A 19924-nucleotide genomic window follows, 5' to 3' on the forward strand; every position below is an offset into this window, starting at 1 on the left:
TATAAAAAGAGAAAGTGCTCTATTGAGGAAACGCGTGAGGACACGAAGATCATTGGCATCATACAATCGATTGGCATTCCAATATGATCCTACGGAGAACTACAATGATGATGAAAATTTAGCTATTTTACCAGTGACGACTATATGCCGATATTGCAACGCGTTAAAGTTCAAAAGATTAACGGCGGGATTGTGCTGCGCAAGTGGAAAAGTTGAACTGGCTCCATTTCTTTTCAAATATAAAACAAAATCACCAACCGAAATGTTACATAAAACAAGCCATCTAGTGGCGAAACGAAGTTCCGCAGGTTTCCTAGTACAATAATAAAAATATCCACTCAAAAAAAAAAAATTTATATCGAATCAAGTAAGCTAATTACTTTATCTGTGATTCGTTGTACGTAAAAATATTAATATTAATATATCTTATATTTGTGCTGCGAACTTATAAGCATCCTCTAACTTTAGCGGGAAATTTAAGCCAATAAAATCTAGTTTAATTGTTCCTCCAACGTAAATTATATCCGAAGAAATCTCGACGTTACATGTAGAGCATCGATGCGGCTTCTTTCTATGGAAATGGAAATATGTCATCCAATTGAATGCTGATGTGATAAGTTTCATTTTGATTTGAAGTGATTTGATTTCTCCGCGAGTGATATGCTGCTATACTATAAAAAGTGGGAGGGTATCAATCGTTCTATATGAGGGAGCAGAGCCCATCATTAAGGAGCTCAATTGGATTTCTGACTGCAAACCCCTCATTCACAAATATGTTATTTACAATCCGTCTTTTGCCACAGGTTGGGCTTCTTTGCAGATGTGACGTTTCCAAAATCACAGTCAGATCTTCACGACAGAATTCACAATACATTGTTACCGTTCATGTTGGTTGAAAAGTTTTTTGATTGTGGTTAATGGTAGTGAAGATGTTGATCTAGTAAATTTTGTTGGTTTTTAAAATGTTTTACACGATGATGACGATGATGGTTTTTTTATGCTTTAAATGTTTATCAATATACATTTCTTTTATGTTTATTTAATTTTTGTATATATGTTTTTTGATTGTTAACAAAACAAATATTGTTTTAATAAAAACAACTTTCACTTGCACTTTCAGATTTTTTCATTTTTAAAAATGTTAGATTATTTCAATTTATATTCGAATTGTAATATGCCATCTTTTACCTTTTTAAGTGAACGGACGAGTTTTTTTTTTATTCACTCTCGTTTTGTGTTTAAATTTGGATAAGACACCGGGGCTTTAATTTTTCTTGTATTTAATAACTTCCCGTGCAGTCCCTGTGTGCATTCAGCTATTCTTATTTGTGTATTTAGTTCAGTTTATTTCTATTTCTCTTAGTGCCTTATTCCCTCGCTCTCTCACTGTTCCGCTACACTACTTATTTTTATATATCTTTATCTCTATATCTTGTAAAATGTACAGTGGTAGATCCTATAACCAGTCAAATTGTCTGTTTCGCGAAAACCTGCAAAAAGGCCATTGCAGGTAACCTTACATTCTGCTGCTGGCTGTGCGACAACATCGTCCATGCTATTGGTGCATTGGTGTTGCAGTTCGGACGCGGGACGATGTACAAAAAAACTGGCCTTACGATATTAAATGAGTCTCACAGGCGTATATACATTCTGGATCAACAATAACAGTCGAGTCTATCTACCCTTTTCCGTCCGTCTGTCCGTCATATTTTGCAGTTAGTCTTCAATTAGCTTCCTCTCGTATATAAGTCAGAACGGACCAGATCGGACAACTAACTTTTGAAGTTTGCAACATATTTTCATCGAATTTTAGATATAGTCATTTTGTAATATTGTGAAAATCAGACATCTATATCATAAGGATGCCATAGGATGCTCTCAACGGAAGTGGATGGGCATCAAACTGATTTGGAAGATTTTTTTTACTCATCACTTTTAATATGAGAGTATGGTTGAGGAGACATCTAAAAGGTGAGCTTGATTTTTTTAAAAGTAACAATTTCTATGTGAGGTGACTTTTTCTTCAGTGAAGACACATACCATTTCGGAGTTATGAATGGATGAAAGAGCTACTTTGCTGATTCCTTTACCCCGTAACCCCAACCCGTTAGGTAAAAGTAGGCTTTTCTAAGTTGAAAACCTGACTTTTCATTCAAACGCATTGCGATATCGATCCGTTGCATTCGCACTCGTATCCGTAATAAATGCGTCTTCGTGGACGGATCGATTCCACACACGATTCACACGATTCATAATTAATTTGTTATTACCCAACCCTCTTAAGACGGAGACATATGAAAGATAACCCTTATTTGTCATTGACCCCAATTAGCGATAAAGAGATAAAAGTTTTCAGGTTTCCCATCTACTTGTATCCACCTGCAGCCCTCATTGTATAAGAAGACCTAATTGAAATAAAATTAATTGATGCAGATATTTTTTCCGCCGATCCAGCAAGCCAAAATAATTTACACATTACATATTTGGCCATCACCCGTTTCAAAAACTAAATAAGAAGTACATTTTTTTTTTGCGTAGTGTTAAAAGTTACAAAATAAAATTAAAATGTACATATTAAACATTTCTAACCACATTTTTGGCAGGGCTAAAAAGTTGGTTCATAAAAATGAGTAATAAAAAGGCAACGACGAAATACACTTGAGTGCCGAAATATCCGAGAATTATTGTCGAGTGTTAACTGAGACCCTATTGTCGTTGCTTTAATATAACTCGGGTGTTAAAATATACTCGTTGTTGTTCCCGGTGGTCCTGTTGCTGTAATTTCAAAACTTAGTTAAGTATCAAACTAAGTTTTGAAATTATTTGTAAACAGAAATAAATTAATCGAAATTAAAAACTTCTATAATTAAGATTTAAATACTAGTTTAGCTGTTGTACTAACCTTATTTTTATATTATAAAACAAGCTGTACCCTGCCACGTTTCTCTGTGGCATATTGTGGTTGCACGCATAAGAAATAAGTCAAACAAAAAAGAATAATTTTCAAATTCATTTAATTCTGTAATACTTGTGGGTATACAATATTCTTCGTTTCTCCATTCTCCGCGTAAATATAAAGACTATGTGGTTTTCCGACACGGGAACACGCAACATATAATTGTCCGTGTGAAAAACAATCTGCATCCAAATCTAGACCACACAACTCCAGAGATTGACCTTGAGCTTTATTAATGGTCATTGCAAATGCCAAACGATTGTGAAACTGCACTCTCTTGAACAGGAACGGTGTATCAGTCGGGATCGGAGGAATCCTAGGAATGAGGACATCTTCACCTTTGAAAGGACCAGTTATGTTCGTTGCTTCTACTACGTTGTTGATCAATTTCTTGACTGCGAGTCGCGTACCGTTGCAGAGTTTCGGCTGATTTATATTACGGAGCATGATAATCGGCACACCTATTTTTAATTTCAATATGTATGGTGGCATTCCAGGCAGATCAAGTGAGTTTAGAAATTCGGTAGGGTAATTAACTGCTCCCTCTGCCTCCACAACGGAATCTATCGACTTATATGTAATTTCGTCAGTTTCTATGCTGGATTGAATTACATGATTGAGCTGGTAGACATCATTGTTCTTGGCAGCGAGAATTGCACGTCCACTAAGCCAATCGTGGGTCCTATAATTTATTCGGATGTCGGGGAAAACTTTTTGGATAAGTCCTTCCTTCGATGTAACTAAATTACAGAAATTCTCGGGCAATACTATTTTTCTCGACGTCTCATTGACTGGCAGCTTTCCATTCCCTATGTCCAGTAGCTGTCGTGAGAATACGTCGGTTGAGTCATACTTCTGTAACTGGATACGTATATTCGTCTTCAACTGTAATATACGTACATTTTGCCACAATATAAAATATTTCAGGCAAGCACTTATCTCGTCAGCTGGTTTCGATCGGGAAATCACAGGCAACCTTTGCCTGAAATCCCCTGCAAGCAATATTAATGCATTCCCAAATGGTTGGACAGCTCCACGCAAATCCCGCAATAATCGATCGAGGGCCTCCAGCGATTTTTTGTGTGCCATCATGCATTCATCCCAAACAATGAGTTTACATCTTTGCAATACTTTTCCCATGCCAGATGCTCTGGAAATGTTGCACGTAGGAGTCTCGATGATTTGCATGTTCAACGGCAACTTCAGCGCTGAATGAGCAGTCCTCCCACCAGGTAACAATGTCGCAGCGATTCCAGATGAAGCAAGAGCTAAAGCTATGTCCTTGTTAGCTCGAACCGTAGCCAGAATCAATGTAATGAGGAATGTTTTCCCCGTTCCTCCTGAAGCATTCAAGCTTAAGCTACCCTTGCCCTGTCGCGTTCATTATTTTGAGAGTGAATCAAATCGATTGCTGCAGAACGTGACTGCCTATCTCTCAATCGTTTTCTCTCAAGCCTATCTGCTCGTCTTTCTGCTGATTCCGCGTTGTCCATCTGCATTGCCCTCAGCCGCTGTCTCTCGGATGGAGGCCCGCTCTTCGTCAGACATATTCGTAATCTTACGTCTATTTGCTTCTGTATTGCGAGTACGACGACCCAAACTCGACTTCTTGGGTGGCATGACTTCGTTTCTTACTGAACCTGAACAAAAAAATTAAATTTTTATCTCCAATTTCTTCTTTCAATATGTTTTGAATGTTTGACAGGAAATGCTTTGATTCAGCTGGCTGCCTGTAGAGGGCGCAGCAGCAGGGGCACGGAGAAACGCGAAAAAACAGATAAGATACCAACATCAAAATTAGACAATAACCGAGCTGGAACCTCAACGCATGTTGTGTAAAAATTTGGGCATTATTTACTTTAAGTTCTAATTCCCCCATTAAATATACTTTGCGCATGCGGCAATCCTCTCTTCTGCCATTCTACTGAATACATCCAGCACCGCACAGATCCAAAAACTCCATGTTTCACAATGAAATCCATCAGTGACTTGAGCTTCTGTCTGAAAACACGGGCTGTGATGTCATGCCTATCCCTATACGATTGTCCAGGAAATAGCAGCTGTACTATCTCGTCCCGAGCTGGATTGCATGTGAAGGTGATAAATAAATCTGGTCAGTCGTAGCAACGAACATATCCTATGGCATCTTGAGCATATTCATGCATGTGGCGTGGACTACCTATGTATGAGGATGGCAAAATCGTGAGCTTTCCAACGTTGGTTGTATTACGGTCATTCATCACAGCATCCCGCAAATGGATATATTCCTCTGACCGAAATTTCGTCTGATTCAATCGGAGGAACAGCAAACGTTCTGTTTAAATTTTTGCATACATATCGACAATGTACTGATGAAACAACTGACGACATTTCAATTTATGATTGCAATCGGTCCTCCGAACCATTAACCTGTATGAGTAAAAGTTCATCGCGCTGCACTTTTTATTCGTTTCTACACCATTGACTGGATATACCATCTTCACATTGAAATGGTATCCATCGGCACCATCCCAGAAGATTAGTGGATACTGCAAAGCATCGTAACAACGGTGAGATTCTGCGACTTTTACCAATCGATCGTTTCGTCGATGGAGAATAATATCTCGAGGTTGGAACTGATCCCGGACTATGAGAATTGCCACTTCGTCTATAGTTGGAGCATTATATCTCCCGATATGTTCTCCAGCAGCCGTTTTGTCTGCATGAATGACAATTTTATGGGTATCCGAAGGCATCATATCGATTGCTGTTTTGAATAAACGCACCAAATTGTTTCGTTCGTGAAAAAGCTTTTGTAGCTGCGAAATAATGTGCCTCTTCAGCGAGGTATTGATTCCATAACGTGCATCTACTTCATTTCCATCATCACCAAGAAGAAGAAATTTGTGTTCGCTGTCTGGGAACGGAAGCAGGGAACCTGATTTGTGATAGATTTGTCCTTTGATTTTAAAAGTTGGCATGAATTACCAAATGACGTCATTTGAAAGCAAGAGTTGTATTTCCTAATGTTCGACAGGAAATGCTTCGATTCAGCAGTAGATCCAGCGAATAGAGAGTGCAGAGGCTCTGGTGGTGCTTCAAGTTGAGGCAATTCCACTTTCCCGGAAGCGCAACACAATCCTTTTGGTTCGTTTTTGAATTTGAGAGCCTGACAGTATATGCAGACCTGATGCATCCGGCCAATAACGACATTGCGATTCGAGCTGTAATCAACAGTTGGATTATATCTGAATGCAAGACGATTGTATTGCAGGTTTTGATCTGCTGCAAGCTGTAAACGCGCTTCAGCTACCCTTGCCCTGTCGCGTTCATTATTTTGAGAGTGAATCAAATCGATTGCTGCAGAACGCGACTGCCTAACTCTCAATCGTCTTCTCTTAAGCCTATCTGCTCGTCTTTCTGCTGATTCCTCGTTGTGCATCTGCATTGCTTTCAGCCGCTTAGTCTCTCGGATGGAGGCCCGTTCTTCGTCAGTCATATTTGTAATCTTAATAAAATAAAAGAAATATACAAATATGGAATTCATAAAAAAATTATAAATAATATAATTAGCTAATTCTCTTTGATTGGGGATCATGCAAGGATTAAAAACACGGAAAACAAGAAAGGAAGCTAACTTTGGCACGCCGAAGTTTGTATACCCTTAAAGATTACAATTCAATCATTAAAAAATAATACCATATGAATTAACATACAATATATATATTTATGTTACGAAATAAATCATACTTTCATAACAGTCATTTGAACTTATATTTACAGTTTTACTTACAGTTTTACATTCACAGTTTGGCATTTTTCTTTTAATTTAACGATAGTTTCTATGGCAGTTGTATGATTTTTCGATCGTTTATATGGCAGCTATATGATATAGTATTCCGTTATACGCCAACGCCAACATGAGTTTCGCTTCTCCCTGGTACTCGCTTCCCCGCAAATACGGCCAAGGCTCTCGATGCTGCCGTGTCTGCTCCAACCGTCGGAGATGACTCCTGCACTGCGTTCAAACTTCTGACTGAAATGACTGCAATGGTAAAAAAAAAAAAAAAAGATTTTGAAATCGTTGTGAAGAATATCATAGATCTAGCCAGGAGTATCGAGATCATAGTAAGGTGGGCGTGGCTCGCAGTTGGGTTCTCTTCGCCATCATTGATTTGTTTCCTAAATCTTTGTGACTAATTTCTTTTAGGCATATTGTTGACTTGTTTTATAACCTTTGATAAATGTATACATGTGGTTTCTTAAGCTATGATAATGAAGTTTTGAAAATTATCGCCAATGACCTCATAGTGAATGTAGCTTTAAATTTTTGCGAGTTGGTCGAGTAGATAGAAGTTTAGTCAAAATAATAGTACGATATAATAGTAGTACGATTATAAGAATTTAACTTAAAAAACATTAGTTTTAATTATACAAAAGTTTGCACATTTATATTTTATAGGAATTGCATGGTGTCTAATACCGCTAAAGATCAACATGGGATATGGAATATTTACTTATCATAGTTGGAATCTTTTTGTTGCCCTCTGCGGTGTACCCAGGTAATTTAATATAAATATATTACTTATATTTGTTTTAACATTTAAATTTTGTGCAATTTCATTAAATTCTCTTACTTGAAAGTAAGCTTAAACTTATGGTGGAAGTAAACCAAAATTATACTTTTATATTTCTTTATATATTTCTTTTCAACATAGTATCTGGGTATTACACCGGAATATACCTTTCCTTTTCAACCAAAGAATAGCCCGTTTAAATCAAGTTTTTAAGATTTAACCTGTTGTTAAATAAATAAATAAATAATAGTTCTTACAGTCGCTGGCTAAGAAGATGCAAGCTTAGTTTATGTGGCATAACCGGGTGAACAACTCGAGTTCAATATACTACCAACTAAGGAAATTTCTTGATAAGCATTCCCACGATCCTTGGCTAAAAAAGATATAAGCTCTGCGCATGTGGCTTAACATTTGAAGTGACAAGTATTGGGGACATCTGAAAATCGGGAAATCAATGCATTGACCAATTGTTTCAGCCAATAAGAACAAGAAACGTCAGCGGAACCAAGGACTGCGGTAGAGACGGTGACAGCCAAGGAGCGACGCGTCGCCTGTATAAAGAATTGTTAAGCTTTAGAAAAGTTATAAAAAGGGATTACTTCTTTCAACACAAAATAATAATTTAAAACTCAAATAATTTACCAATTATCTAAAATTCAACTTCATTGACTACTGAGAAATTAAAATCAAAACCGAAATTTGTCTGTCAAAGGCAACAACACTATAGTTGAATTCTACCAAACAGTTTCCCAACAGCTTTCTTTAATTTTGAACCAAATTGGCAACTTAGACGTGAGACTGTGAAGAAAAACCTTGAACAATTTTACCAGACGCCTAATCACAATTTTTAGATATTAAAGAACCATATATGCACTTACATATATGCAGTCTGTTTGCGAACCAAAATACCAGAAACAATCAGACACAAAAAAAACCCTTACTTCGGAAAACTCCCGATGTTACCTCATAAAAAACTTTGCAACCTTACCGAATGGCACCCACACTTATACAATTATCCGTTTCATTCTTTGTCTTTGATCTGGCTAGAGCTAGCTTTGTCAGGGTGGAGACTCTCACTTACAGAATATATCTGACCGTCCAGCCAAAAAGTCCTTTGTTTTCGCAAGACGGACTTTAAACGGCTGAATAGTTTTATATATGAATTCAATTGGTCCGATCTATACATGTGCACTGACGTGGCACTTGCCGTGGATATTGTTTACAAAGCCATGAAATAATTTTTTAACGAATGTTACGTTATTAGCCTCCATGGTTTACAAAAGAGTTGAGCTAACTTAAAAATAAAAAAAATAATAAATTGTTAACACTAAACTTAACCATAAAACAAATACATTCTCACTTTCATTTGAAAATACTATCGCAAAAAATGTTAAGGCAATAGCCAATGTATGCTGGTGACGTTAAACTTTGCGTGCAGTATAGAGATAGTTCATGCCAGTCAGACTTACAATTCTTATCAATTTTCGTGCGTGGTGTCATGCTAACTCTTTACATCTCTGTTTGCCACTTATATGGCGTGGTCTTTTCACATAAACTTATTCAGGGGGACGTGGAGAGCCCCAATAAGCTTGGTCAGCTCAATTTAAATGTTCCGCGACTAATATTCAGAACTTATTTTCCCTTAGTAGTACATGACTGTAGGAGAGAGTTTAAAGCACATCAGGGTTTTATGTACCGACTTCAATCGCCTCTTTGAATATATTGTTGGCATTCAAAGCCATTTTAAATTGAAACCCTTATTAATTGTAGAATTAGCTCGTAATGTATCCTAATTTTCCTCATTCTATTATCTATTATCTATTTTCCTTCTCTCGCGTTATCTAGTACGTAAACGTGCCGTATGTCACATGGCTGCGCCCTTTCGTCGGATGGGCTGGAGGTAGGCGTGGGATTTGCAGCGATTTCAAAACTACAACAAAAAACTTAAAAAAAATAACCATTATCCAAAACATCATCCATGATGACGTGAAAGAGCTGACTTATTGAGTCAGCTCAATTAGAAATACTATACCTATATACCCTTAGGTTAGGTTAGGTTAAAGTGGTGAGGCTACCCTGGTAGCCTCCACTTGGAGCTGAGCTCTGTTTTGATCCTCATCGTCGTAGTTCGTAGTCAACGCTTCATCTTCAGCCCGTGTTATTCTAATAGGCTATGATTGCATTCACTGACTGTGTCCCCCTAGTGACTCGAGCTGGTGAGCTCCAAAGTGACGCGCAATGATTTGGTTAACCGAAGGGCAGTGACACAGTAAATGCTCTGGTGTCTCCCGCTCTGCCGATTCCTTGCAACTTCTGCAGTGTGTATTTTAGGGTAGGCCATCTTGCAGGTGTTCGTGACAATTTGCCACTGGCCAGTGATGGTTGCCGTTATCCTTCTGATGTCTTTTTTACTCTTGGAGATAAATTCCCCAGTCCGTCTCCCATTGTAGTTCAACCAGCTAAGCTTCGATCTTCTGTGCTCTGTTTTCATTGAGCATTCCTTGCTGTCTATTAGTTTAAAGTGGTCATCAATTTCCGTCTGAACTAAGTTTAAAGAGAATAGAGTGTATGTTGTGGAGCTGTCCTCTGACTATTTCCTGGCAAGCTCGTCAGCTTTCTCGTTTTCTGGGATGTCCTTGTGTCCGGGTACCCAAGCTATTTTAACCCTGTTGTTCTCTGAGAGTCTGTTTAGTGCCTCTTTGCATTTGGTCACTAGTGTTGATGTAAACCTTGCTGTTGCGAGGGATTTGATGGCCGCTTGGATCCAAACTTGACTTTATTGATCATATTTCGTCTATGGTGAATAGAGCCAGGGATATGCTTGGATTTATTAAATAGTGGTCGAAGGAATTCAATGACCCCTATATCACTAAATCCTTATGTACCTCTTTAGTTCGTCCTGTCTTAGAATATGGAAGCAGCATTTGGAGCCCTTAGTACGGCGTCCATAGTAAACGCATCGAGTTGTTTCTAAAGCACTTTTTACTTTTTGCTCTACGCAGTTTAAATTGGGACGCAATCCAAAGATTACCTAATATTTACACTAATAGACTCCTCCTAATTAACTTACCATCCTAAGCTAACCATAGAACTATGGTTTCCATTACCTTTTTCTACAACTTCTTGGTAACGTGAAAAGAGCTGACTGGTTGATTCAGCTCAATTTCCATGTACCAAGTAGAAATACTAGATCTTATATTCCTTTAGTGTTGCACCACATTAATCTCTAACGTAGATGATAGCCTTCCAAAACTAAAAAAAAAACGTTAATTCTAACAAACTTAGTAGACATGTAGGCTAGCAGTTTGGCAGCATGTGAGTAGATAATTTTCTTATCCTCTTTTCTATTTTTCATATCGCGCCTACTAACACTTAACCCAACATGCACGTGCCTGTTGTAGTACGGGCCACTTGAGTGTTCACACCGTAGTGCATCCATTATAATAGCTGCAATAGGAACGATCGGAAAATATTTACAAAGAAAAAATTATAACTTTTTCAGATTTCAACAGATTTTCATCAAGTTTGAGATAAAGCCCTCTGAATGTAAAACTTTAAATGTAACATGTATATGTGAATGAAAAGAAAGCATGCATCACTTCATTGTTTTTAATATAAATATTTATAATTTATGTTGTATTAATTCCTTGCTGTTGAGAGGGATTTGAGGGTCGCTTGGCTGTCTGAGTAAATCCTTACCTTGGTATTCTGGAGGTCTCGATTTAAAGAGAGTTCGATTGCTTTCAGTATTGCGAGGACCTCCGCCTGGAATACTACCGCTGAAGCTGTGAGGTGGAAGGACTCTTCTACTCGACAGTTCTCGGCGAAGATTCCTGCCCATACCCCGTAATTCATCCTTGAGCCATCGGTGTAGAGTGATACCTCATCTGGCTCGGATAACCTCCGTTTTCTCCATTCTTTCCTTGTTGGGTAAATCGTGGTGTATGCGTTGCCAAATCGCAGTTCGGTTATCATATAATTAGTGTCTTCTGTCATCCGATACTTTATGTCGTGAAGGATCTAACAGTGCCGGGTGTGGTAGTTCTTCCAGCTCTGGCTTGTTTTCCGCACTTTGTGCTTCTGAATTCCTGATTAAATGTTCTATTGAAATAATGTTTAGGATAATATTCAGCGGTGAAGCGGGTCATGATCTTAGTGAACCCGTTGCAACTGCGAATGCCGATTTTTTAATCCTTGTCAGTTTCTGGATTTTGTAGGCCTTTGTTATTGTTAACTACCATACTAGTGCTCCATATGTGAGTAAGGGTCTTACAACCGCTGTGTAGAGCCATATTATTATCTTAGGGTGGATGCCCCAGTTTTTTCCGAACATCTTCCTACAGGACGAAAAAGATATGCTAGGTTTTTTGACTCTTTCGTTGATGTTTGGTTTCCATGACCTCGAATCACGTTCAGATACTTTTCTTGTAGCGATAGTTCTAGTTCTATCCCTTCTATCTGAGTTTTTTTTTAAATTGGGGATTTTATTCTCTTGAAAAGAAGATAAGCTCAGTTTTGCCAGGGTTGAAGCCCAATCTATGGGCTAATGCCCATGCATTGAGATTTGTGAGAGCCCTTGTCATTAATTCGCTTATGACGTCGAGGAATGGTCCTGATGTCATTAGGAGCACGTCGTCTGCGTATGCTACTACTTTCACAGCTTCATTGTTGAGTGCTTTTAATATGTAATCCATGTTTATCAGCCAGAGGAGCGGAGACAGAGCTCCCCTCTGAGGTGTGCCTCTTGTCACAAATCTTGTGGGATGGGTGCCACTCAGTTCGGCTGTTATCCGTCTGCTCGTGATCCAGGTTCTGATGCCCTCTTCAATTCTTATCTTGTTGTGGGAGCTCAGGATGGAGTATGCGTTTACGTTATTGCCAAGTGTAATTTTTGAAGAGCAGTGCCTTTTCTATGTATCGTACGACTTAATGTAGTGCGGTCCCTCTGCCTTTCCTGTATGCATGCTGTGACTCGGAAATGCTTTTCTCCTATTAACCTCTGATGTGGATATCTAGTATGCATTCCAGTGCTTTCACGAGGAATGAGGTCAGGCTAATCGGCCTGGAATCCTGGGCTTAGATGTGTTCTTTTCTTTCTGGTTTGGCAATGAAAACAATTCTTGCTTCATTCCAAGGAAGTGATATGTGTGCTATTTTTATACATGACTAGCTGTACCCTGCCACGTTTCTCTGTGGCATATTGTGGTTGCACGCATAAGAAGTAAGTCAAACAAAAAAGAATAATTTTCAATTTTATTTAATTCTGTAATACTTGTGGGTATACAATATTCTTCGTTTCTCCATTCTCCGCGTAAATATAAAGACTATCTGGTTTTCCGACACGGGAACATGCAACATATAATTGTCCGTGTAAAAATCAATCTGCATCCAAATCAAGACCACACAACTCCAGAGATTGACCTTGAGCTTTATTAATGGTCATTGCAAACGCCAAACGATTGTGAAACTGCACTCTCTTGAACAGGAACGGTGTATCAGTCGGGATCGGAGGAATCCTAGGAATGAGGACATCTTCACCTTTGAAAGGACCAGTTATGTTCGTTGCTTCTACTACGTTGTTGATCAATTTCTTGACTGCGAGTCGCGTACCGTTGCAGAGTTTCGGCTGATTTATATTACGGAGCATGATAATCGGCACACCTATTTTTAATTTCAATATGTGTGGTGGCATTCCAGGCAGATCAAGTAAGTTTAGAAATTCCGTAGGGTAATTAACTGCTTCCTCTTCCTCGGTATCTATCGACTTATATGTAATTTCGTCAGTTTCTATGCTGGATTGGATTACATGATTGAGCTGGTAGACATTTTTGTTCTTGGCAGCGAGAATCGCACGTCCACTGAGCCAATCGTGATTCCTATAATTTATTCGGATGTCGGGGAAAACTTTTTGGATAAGTCCTTCCTTCGATGTAACTAAATTACAGAAATTCTCGGGCAATACTATTTTTCTCGACGTCTCATTGACTGGCAGCTTTCCATTCCCTATGTCCAGTAGCTGTCGTGAGAATACGTCGGTTGAGTCATAGTTCTGTAACTGGATACGCATATTCGTCTTCAACTGTAATATACGTACATTTTGCCACAATATAAAATATTTCAGGCAAGCACTTATCTCGTCAGCTGGTGTCGATCGGGAAATCACAGGCAACCTTTGCCTGAAATCCCCTGCAAGCAATATTAATGCATTCCCAAATGGTTGGACAGCTCCACGCAAATCCCGCAATAATCGATCGAGGGCCTCCAGCGATTTTTTGTGTGCCATCATGCATTCATCCCAAACAATGAGTTTACATCTTTGCAATACTTTTCCCATGCCAGATGCTCTGGAAATGTTGCACGTAGGAGTCTCGATGATTTGCATGTTCAACGGCAACTTCAGCGCTGAATGAGCAGTCCTCCCACCAGGTAACAATGTCGCAGCGATTCCAGATGAAGCAAGAGCTAAAGCTATGTCCTTGTTAGCTCGAACCGTAGCCAGAATCAATGTAATGAGGAATGTTTTCCCCGTTCCTCCTGAAGCATTCAAGCTTAAGCTACCCTTGCCCTGTCGCGTTCATTATTTTGAGAGTGAATCAAATCGATTGCTGCAGAACGTGACTGCCTATCTCTCAATCGTTTTCTCTCAAGCCTATCTGCTCGTCTTTCTGCTGATTCCGCGTTGTCCATCTGCATTGCTCTCAGCCGCTGTCTCTCGGATGGAGGCCCGCTCTTCGTCAGACATATTCGTAATCTTACGTCTATTTGCTTCTGTATTGCGAGTACGACGACCCAAACTCGACTTCTTGGGTGGCATGACTTCGTTTCTTACTGAAACTGAACAAAAAATAACATTTTTATCTCCAATTTCTTCTTTCAATATGTTTTGAATGTTTGACAGGAAATGCTTTGATTCAGCTGGCTGCCTGTAGAGGGCGCAGCAGTAGGGGCACGGGGAAACGCGAAAAAAATTAATATATTCGCAAATGCAGATAAGCTATCAACATCAAAAGTGGACAATAAGAGCTGGAACCTCAACGCATGTTGCGTAAAAATTTGGGCTTAAACGGTTCAGAACTTTTCAAGTCTATGAAGGAAGTAGACACGAACAGAGCATTTATATATATATAGATTGGAAGATTGCATATAGCCACCCATCCCTGCATTTTTTTCTTCTTTGTAGCATTGCAGCTAAAATTCCATCCGGACCCAGTCTTTTGTACTTGTCGAAGGAGTCGATCACCCAAAGGATCTTTCCCATAGTGCAAATCTCTTCCAATCGTATTTATTGCACCGCTCTTTGGTTCTCCGTTGTTCCAGATTCTTCTATCCGGTTTCCTGGAAAGTGTTTGTTCACCAGGATTTCTAGGCCTGTTTATAAGTGTGGGGCTAGCTCGCCCTCTAGCTAGTATTTTGCTCAACCTAGCCGTGTCTTTAATTCCGCCTAACGATTCGCATTTGCTGCTCCAAGAGTGCTATTTCGCAGCGTACATTGCTTTTTTGTATTTTTTCTGTAGCTCCTTGTACGGTCCCCAATTTTTCGATTTGTATCTTGTATTGAGGGCCTTCCTAAACTTCCTGAGTACGTTTAGTTCCTTGTTTCACCATTGTGGGTATGTCTTCTTTGAGTACGTGAGTCTGCATGACTCCTTGTACGAGTTGTTAAGAATATTACTGAAGTCCTCGACATCCTTGTCGATTTCTTCTGGGGTAGACCGAAAATTGGTTCTGCTGTCTCTCACCTTAGACTGGAAATTTTTGTTTTTCATATTTGCGCTTTGGACGTGTCCCAGGGGACACAGGGTCGGCATCGAGATTTCAAAAAATACACACCTATGTTCTGAAAAACAGTGTTGCATCGAGACTCTCCATTTTCCGACCTTATAATAAAATTTGTGTGCTCCATTTGGAGAGGTATGCCAATGATCTCTTCCCAACCTTGAAATTCTTCCATACTTGGAACAATGAAGGTGGTCGTGTCGCCCTTGTTACAGATAGTGACGATATATAATACTATCGAAATGAGACTCACCCCTCTCTTTTGATTCCTTACTTCCTCATAGCGTGTGCCTAGCGTTGGCATTGTACCCGAGGATAAGCGTCATCTGATTCTCCACAACCCACTGCATCGCCTTGATGAACGCGTCAGGGGAGGCCGGTTCATCGTGGCCCATGGAGCCGGAGGCAACGTCCAGTCCGCTGCTTCAAACCTGGCCACTGCTAGATCTGAGTTGCTAAGGTTGGGATATAAAAGTGCGTTTTGGTTATTTTTATAATTATTCCGGCCCTCGGCTTACCTGTCGAGCTGGTGTATAAAGTTCTATATCCTTTTAAGGCCATTCCAAAGGTTTGCCCGTCCCTAGACCATTGTATTAGGCCGATATTCATGTCCTTCTTCGGATAAGGACTGCAATATTTGCTGATGCCATATCGAATTTTCTAGTTGTTATTGGCATCACTGGTTGATGGGGAACATGAACGGCTGACTTTCTTCAAGCTAATCCCCTTTCATGCGTTGCTAATCTTAGTAACGCAATCTGCCAGGAAGTCCTTTGATGATTCGTCGTCGCATCTGATCACCCAGCGCCCTCTCACCATGTCAGAAGAGTCAAAGGAGGGTGACGGACCAAATGGCTCCGATAGTAATTTGTATGTTACCATATTAGGTAGTCTGATCTAGACCTCCTCCTATTTCTCCATCAGCAGGCGCAGCTCGTCCACAAGTACCATGGCAAGGCTGTCTCTAGCCACCTCACTGAATTTCTTCGCCGGTCTGTCAAAGGATGTCGCTCTCGGGGCCCCCTGTCGTTCTTCGCTTTCTTCGGAGCGCTCTGGCTCACTTCATGTAAAAGGTTGCTCTTTGACTGCGTGGGCAAGAATGATTCAGGGTGCTCCTTCTCATACCGCTCGAACTCCTCGATCACTTCCTGGAATCGAGCTTTATTTACTCGATCTCGCTAGTCAGCTTTGCCCTCCTTCTCTTTCTTGGCAATCTTCTCCAGAATGAACCGGGCATTGCTAGCCTGCGTCTTCCTTTATTGGTGGCTTGACGACTTTGGCTGGTCGTCTACCTCCTAATCTTGGCGTAGTTGGTTGTATGTGGTGCCGCTTGGCAAGCGCCTTAGAACTTCCCGCAGAACTAGACGGAGTTTGCGTCTCGTCATCCGAGCGGAGCTACTCATCTTCGTCGATTTCGGAGAAGAAGTGGGGTTTTACTTCCCCTAAGAGCTCCAAAGCGGATAAGTTGTTTTTTTTCTATTCGTTGCTCGGCGAGGCGAGCGCGGCGGGTCGTTTGGAGCATTGAAAAAGGTCGACCGTGGCTCCACCCACGGCAAAGCCACTTTCAACGCAGGGTTGCCAGGCATTATTATCCATTTATTTTACGATGAGCTTTTGCCGATATATTGAGAGAACACGTGTAAAAAAGTAAAATCATAGTCTTGAAATAAAATTAAATAGAAGACGGTCAAAATCACGAAAATCTATTTTCAACCCTACAAAATTTTAACAAGCGAGTAAATAGAACTAAAAAATCACACAATTCCCATTAATATTATTTCCTTCCCTTTTACAAGATTGCTGCAGAAGGGACGACGGAGACGATGCGACGGCCGCAGTCTGCTGGGTATCCTTGCGAGCGATGAAAATTGACTAGGCGTGGTGCGTAGGTGCACAGTTGCGGAGTGGAGGAGGAGTGCCGTGCCGATAGCAGCTGATCCTAGGGAGACGTCGATGTCCGTAGCGAAAGGATTTCGGGGCAGACTCGGCATTGGTAGGATTGAAAACGTCTGTTACGTATATTAGTTAGATGAGTGGTCAGTAACTACTGCAAATTAGGACTGGGATCCAGGGATATACAGGAACGTGTGGTGATGTTGATGGCAAGTCTTGCATCGGTCTCCACTGCGGCACTTGCCTTGGGAATGTTTGGGTGCCAAACAGTTCGAACAACTCCAGTTGGTTGACACCGCGATGAGTCTCTTCTCAGCACGGAGCCTGAGGAACTTTTGGCTTTTTCGAGCCGGATGAATTTCGCTGCAGACTCGGCAACGGTAGGAGTGAGTGCCTGTGGAATGGCTGCTTAAAAATTGTTACTCGAGCGGAAAACGACGAAATCCCTTGTATCGTTACGGATACTGTGCGCGAAGGTTCAGGAGGAATCTAAATACTGAAGAAAGAGTTGCTGGGATTCACCTAAGTGTGATGCCGTCTGCAGCACGTAAGGCAAGTGTGCGCACAAGGGCAATCCCGCTGCTGGTAGCCTCGTGGCAAGCAAGTCAAGTAGAGTTGCTTTCGAATACAGGCATTTTTAGGAAACGGGAACCAATGTCACACCCCTTGGGTGCTGGAGCCATCCAGTTACAAAAGTATTAATATGTGACTCAAAGTGATTTACCCGGTCAATTGTGGCATTAAAATTAGTAAAGGTTATGTCAACGACGGTTTGAACCATCTTTTTCCGGTGGAACGAGTAAATCTCGAAGAAGTCTTTACGGAATTCTCGAATTACAGTAGTGGGATTTGAAATCAGATGATTGGAATGGGAATATGAATTGGACTTCATCTGGTTTGTCAGATTTTGTCCACACAAATACAGTTACACTAGGCCCGGTGGAGTGATTTGGGCAATAGTTTAAAAATTATATACCAGCATCCCGAACTAATTTGACCGCCGAAATAAATAAAAACTAATTGTGGCGGCAAAACCAATTTAAATTTTTGCCCTGGAATGGAGGTGTTAGAGCGGACAAACTGTCAGAAGAAGTTAAATTGTCTTAATATTTAAAATATATATATATATATATATATATATATATATGTCGGCGAATGGATATACCATTCGTATACCAGCGTATGCAGAATGCTAGTTCCTGGAAAGTTTGTCTTACGCGGAACTTTGGCATTCTTGGTTCTATTCTATGATTGGTCCTCTTAGTTCGTTGTGGCGCGACACAGCTGCGCTGTTAGTTCCCTTTTTCACAGGAATCGTTATAGCGAGGCGGCAGCGTCGCGTCGCTGTCGCCGTGTGTGGTTCGAAGGCAGTTCTTAGGCAGAACGATCGGGCAGTCTTCAGCGATCGTCAGCCAGGAAAGTCGAAACTCACTCCGCTCGAAAATGGAACGCGACCATGACTCGACATCAGAAGTGGGATCGGTCCTCAACCTAATACATTAGTTGGACCATGGCGTGTCATCATCGAACTACCAAATCAAAATTTAATCGAACTTGTGCGAGAAAAATTAAAACAACAGGTCCTGATGCAGAACAAAGAAAAGCTAAGTACAAAGTTTTCTGGTAAAAGATTGAATAATATTGTTATGTTAAGAGGCATTGGGAGTAATGGAATATGTAGTACTGTACAAGTTCTAAGTAACGTATGATACAAATTGATAATAATTATATTGAAATTTTGTTTTATGTTATAGGTGACGATCACATGCAAAACGATATCGTCATTGGACGTGAAATACTAAAACAGGGTTTTGATATTGTCATTTCATTAGACAAATTTACGATTTCAAGAGCCAAAATAATTAATTTGTTAGCCAGCTGATATTGATACAGAACTTGACAGAGAAAATAAAATAAAACTAAATTCATTGTTGGCAAAGTACTCAAATTGTTTTCTCAAAGGAATTCCATGCACTAAAGTTAAAGTAGGTAAAATGAAAATTAGATTGATCGATCCTAGTAAAACTGTTCAGAGAAGGCCATACCGAGGGAAAATTGAGGAGCTGTTGAGGTGTAATAATAAGGCCAAGCTGTTCACCTTATGCAAGCCCTATACTGTTAGTTAAAAAGAAAAATGGTTCGGACAGACTCTGCGTTGACTATATAGAGCTAAATTCAAACACAGTGGCTGATAAATATCCGCTGCCACTTATATAGGATCAAATAAATAGACTTCGAGGAGTTAATTATTTTACGTGTCTAGATATGACCGGTGGATACTACCAAATTCCTATGGATGCTGATTCTATAGAGTACACAGCGTTTGTGACGCTAGATGGTCAGTATGAATTTGTGTCTATGCCATTCGGGCTTAGAAATGCGCCTTCTGTTTTTCAATAATTATTAATTAATTAGTAATCCAGGCGCTAGGGGATTTTGTCGAATTCTTATGTTATCGTGTATATGGATGATATTATGATAACTACCACAACATTAGAGGAAGCTTTTGAAAGATTAGAGATTGTTTTAAATGTTCTGACAGAGGCTGGATTTTCGTTTAATATTACAAAGTGTTCCTGCCTGAAAACATCGGTGCAATATTTAGGCTTAAGTGTCAGTGCTGGAGAATTCGTCCAAACCCTCAGAAAATTGTAGCGTTAACAGCCCTTATGCCTCCACAATCTGTAACATCACTTAGACAATTTATTGAATTAGCATCGTATTTCCGGCAGTTTATTAGGGG

At 40.0% G+C, this 19924-nt stretch overlaps 1 protein-coding gene across 5 annotated transcripts in view; it reads left to right on the plus strand.

Moving 5' to 3' along the window:
• The first annotated feature begins 7394 nt into the window (after positions 1-7394).
• Positions 7395-19924, plus strand: part of LOC147644590 (uncharacterized) — a 223398-nt gene continuing 210868 nt past the window's right edge. For 4 of the 5 annotated variants that reach the window (XM_086826129.1, XM_086826130.1, XM_086826131.1 and 1 more), the window contains exon 1: positions 7396-7497. Coding sequence is in view for 1 of the 5 variants with exons in the window: in XM_086826128.1 (XP_086682254.1) it covers positions 7433-7497 (65 nt within the window). In the remaining 4 variants the exon portion in view is untranslated. Of the gene's footprint in view, positions 7498-19924 lie in introns of all 5 variants that reach the window. The other variant, XM_086826128.1, reaches the window with a different exon arrangement.

This window comes from Drosophila serrata, unplaced genomic scaffold (genome assembly GCF_035046125.1).
Source record: "Drosophila serrata isolate PLE 108 unplaced genomic scaffold, ASM3504612v1 contig_142, whole genome shotgun sequence".
Classification (NCBI taxonomy): domain Eukaryota; kingdom Metazoa; phylum Arthropoda; class Insecta; order Diptera; family Drosophilidae; genus Drosophila; species Drosophila serrata.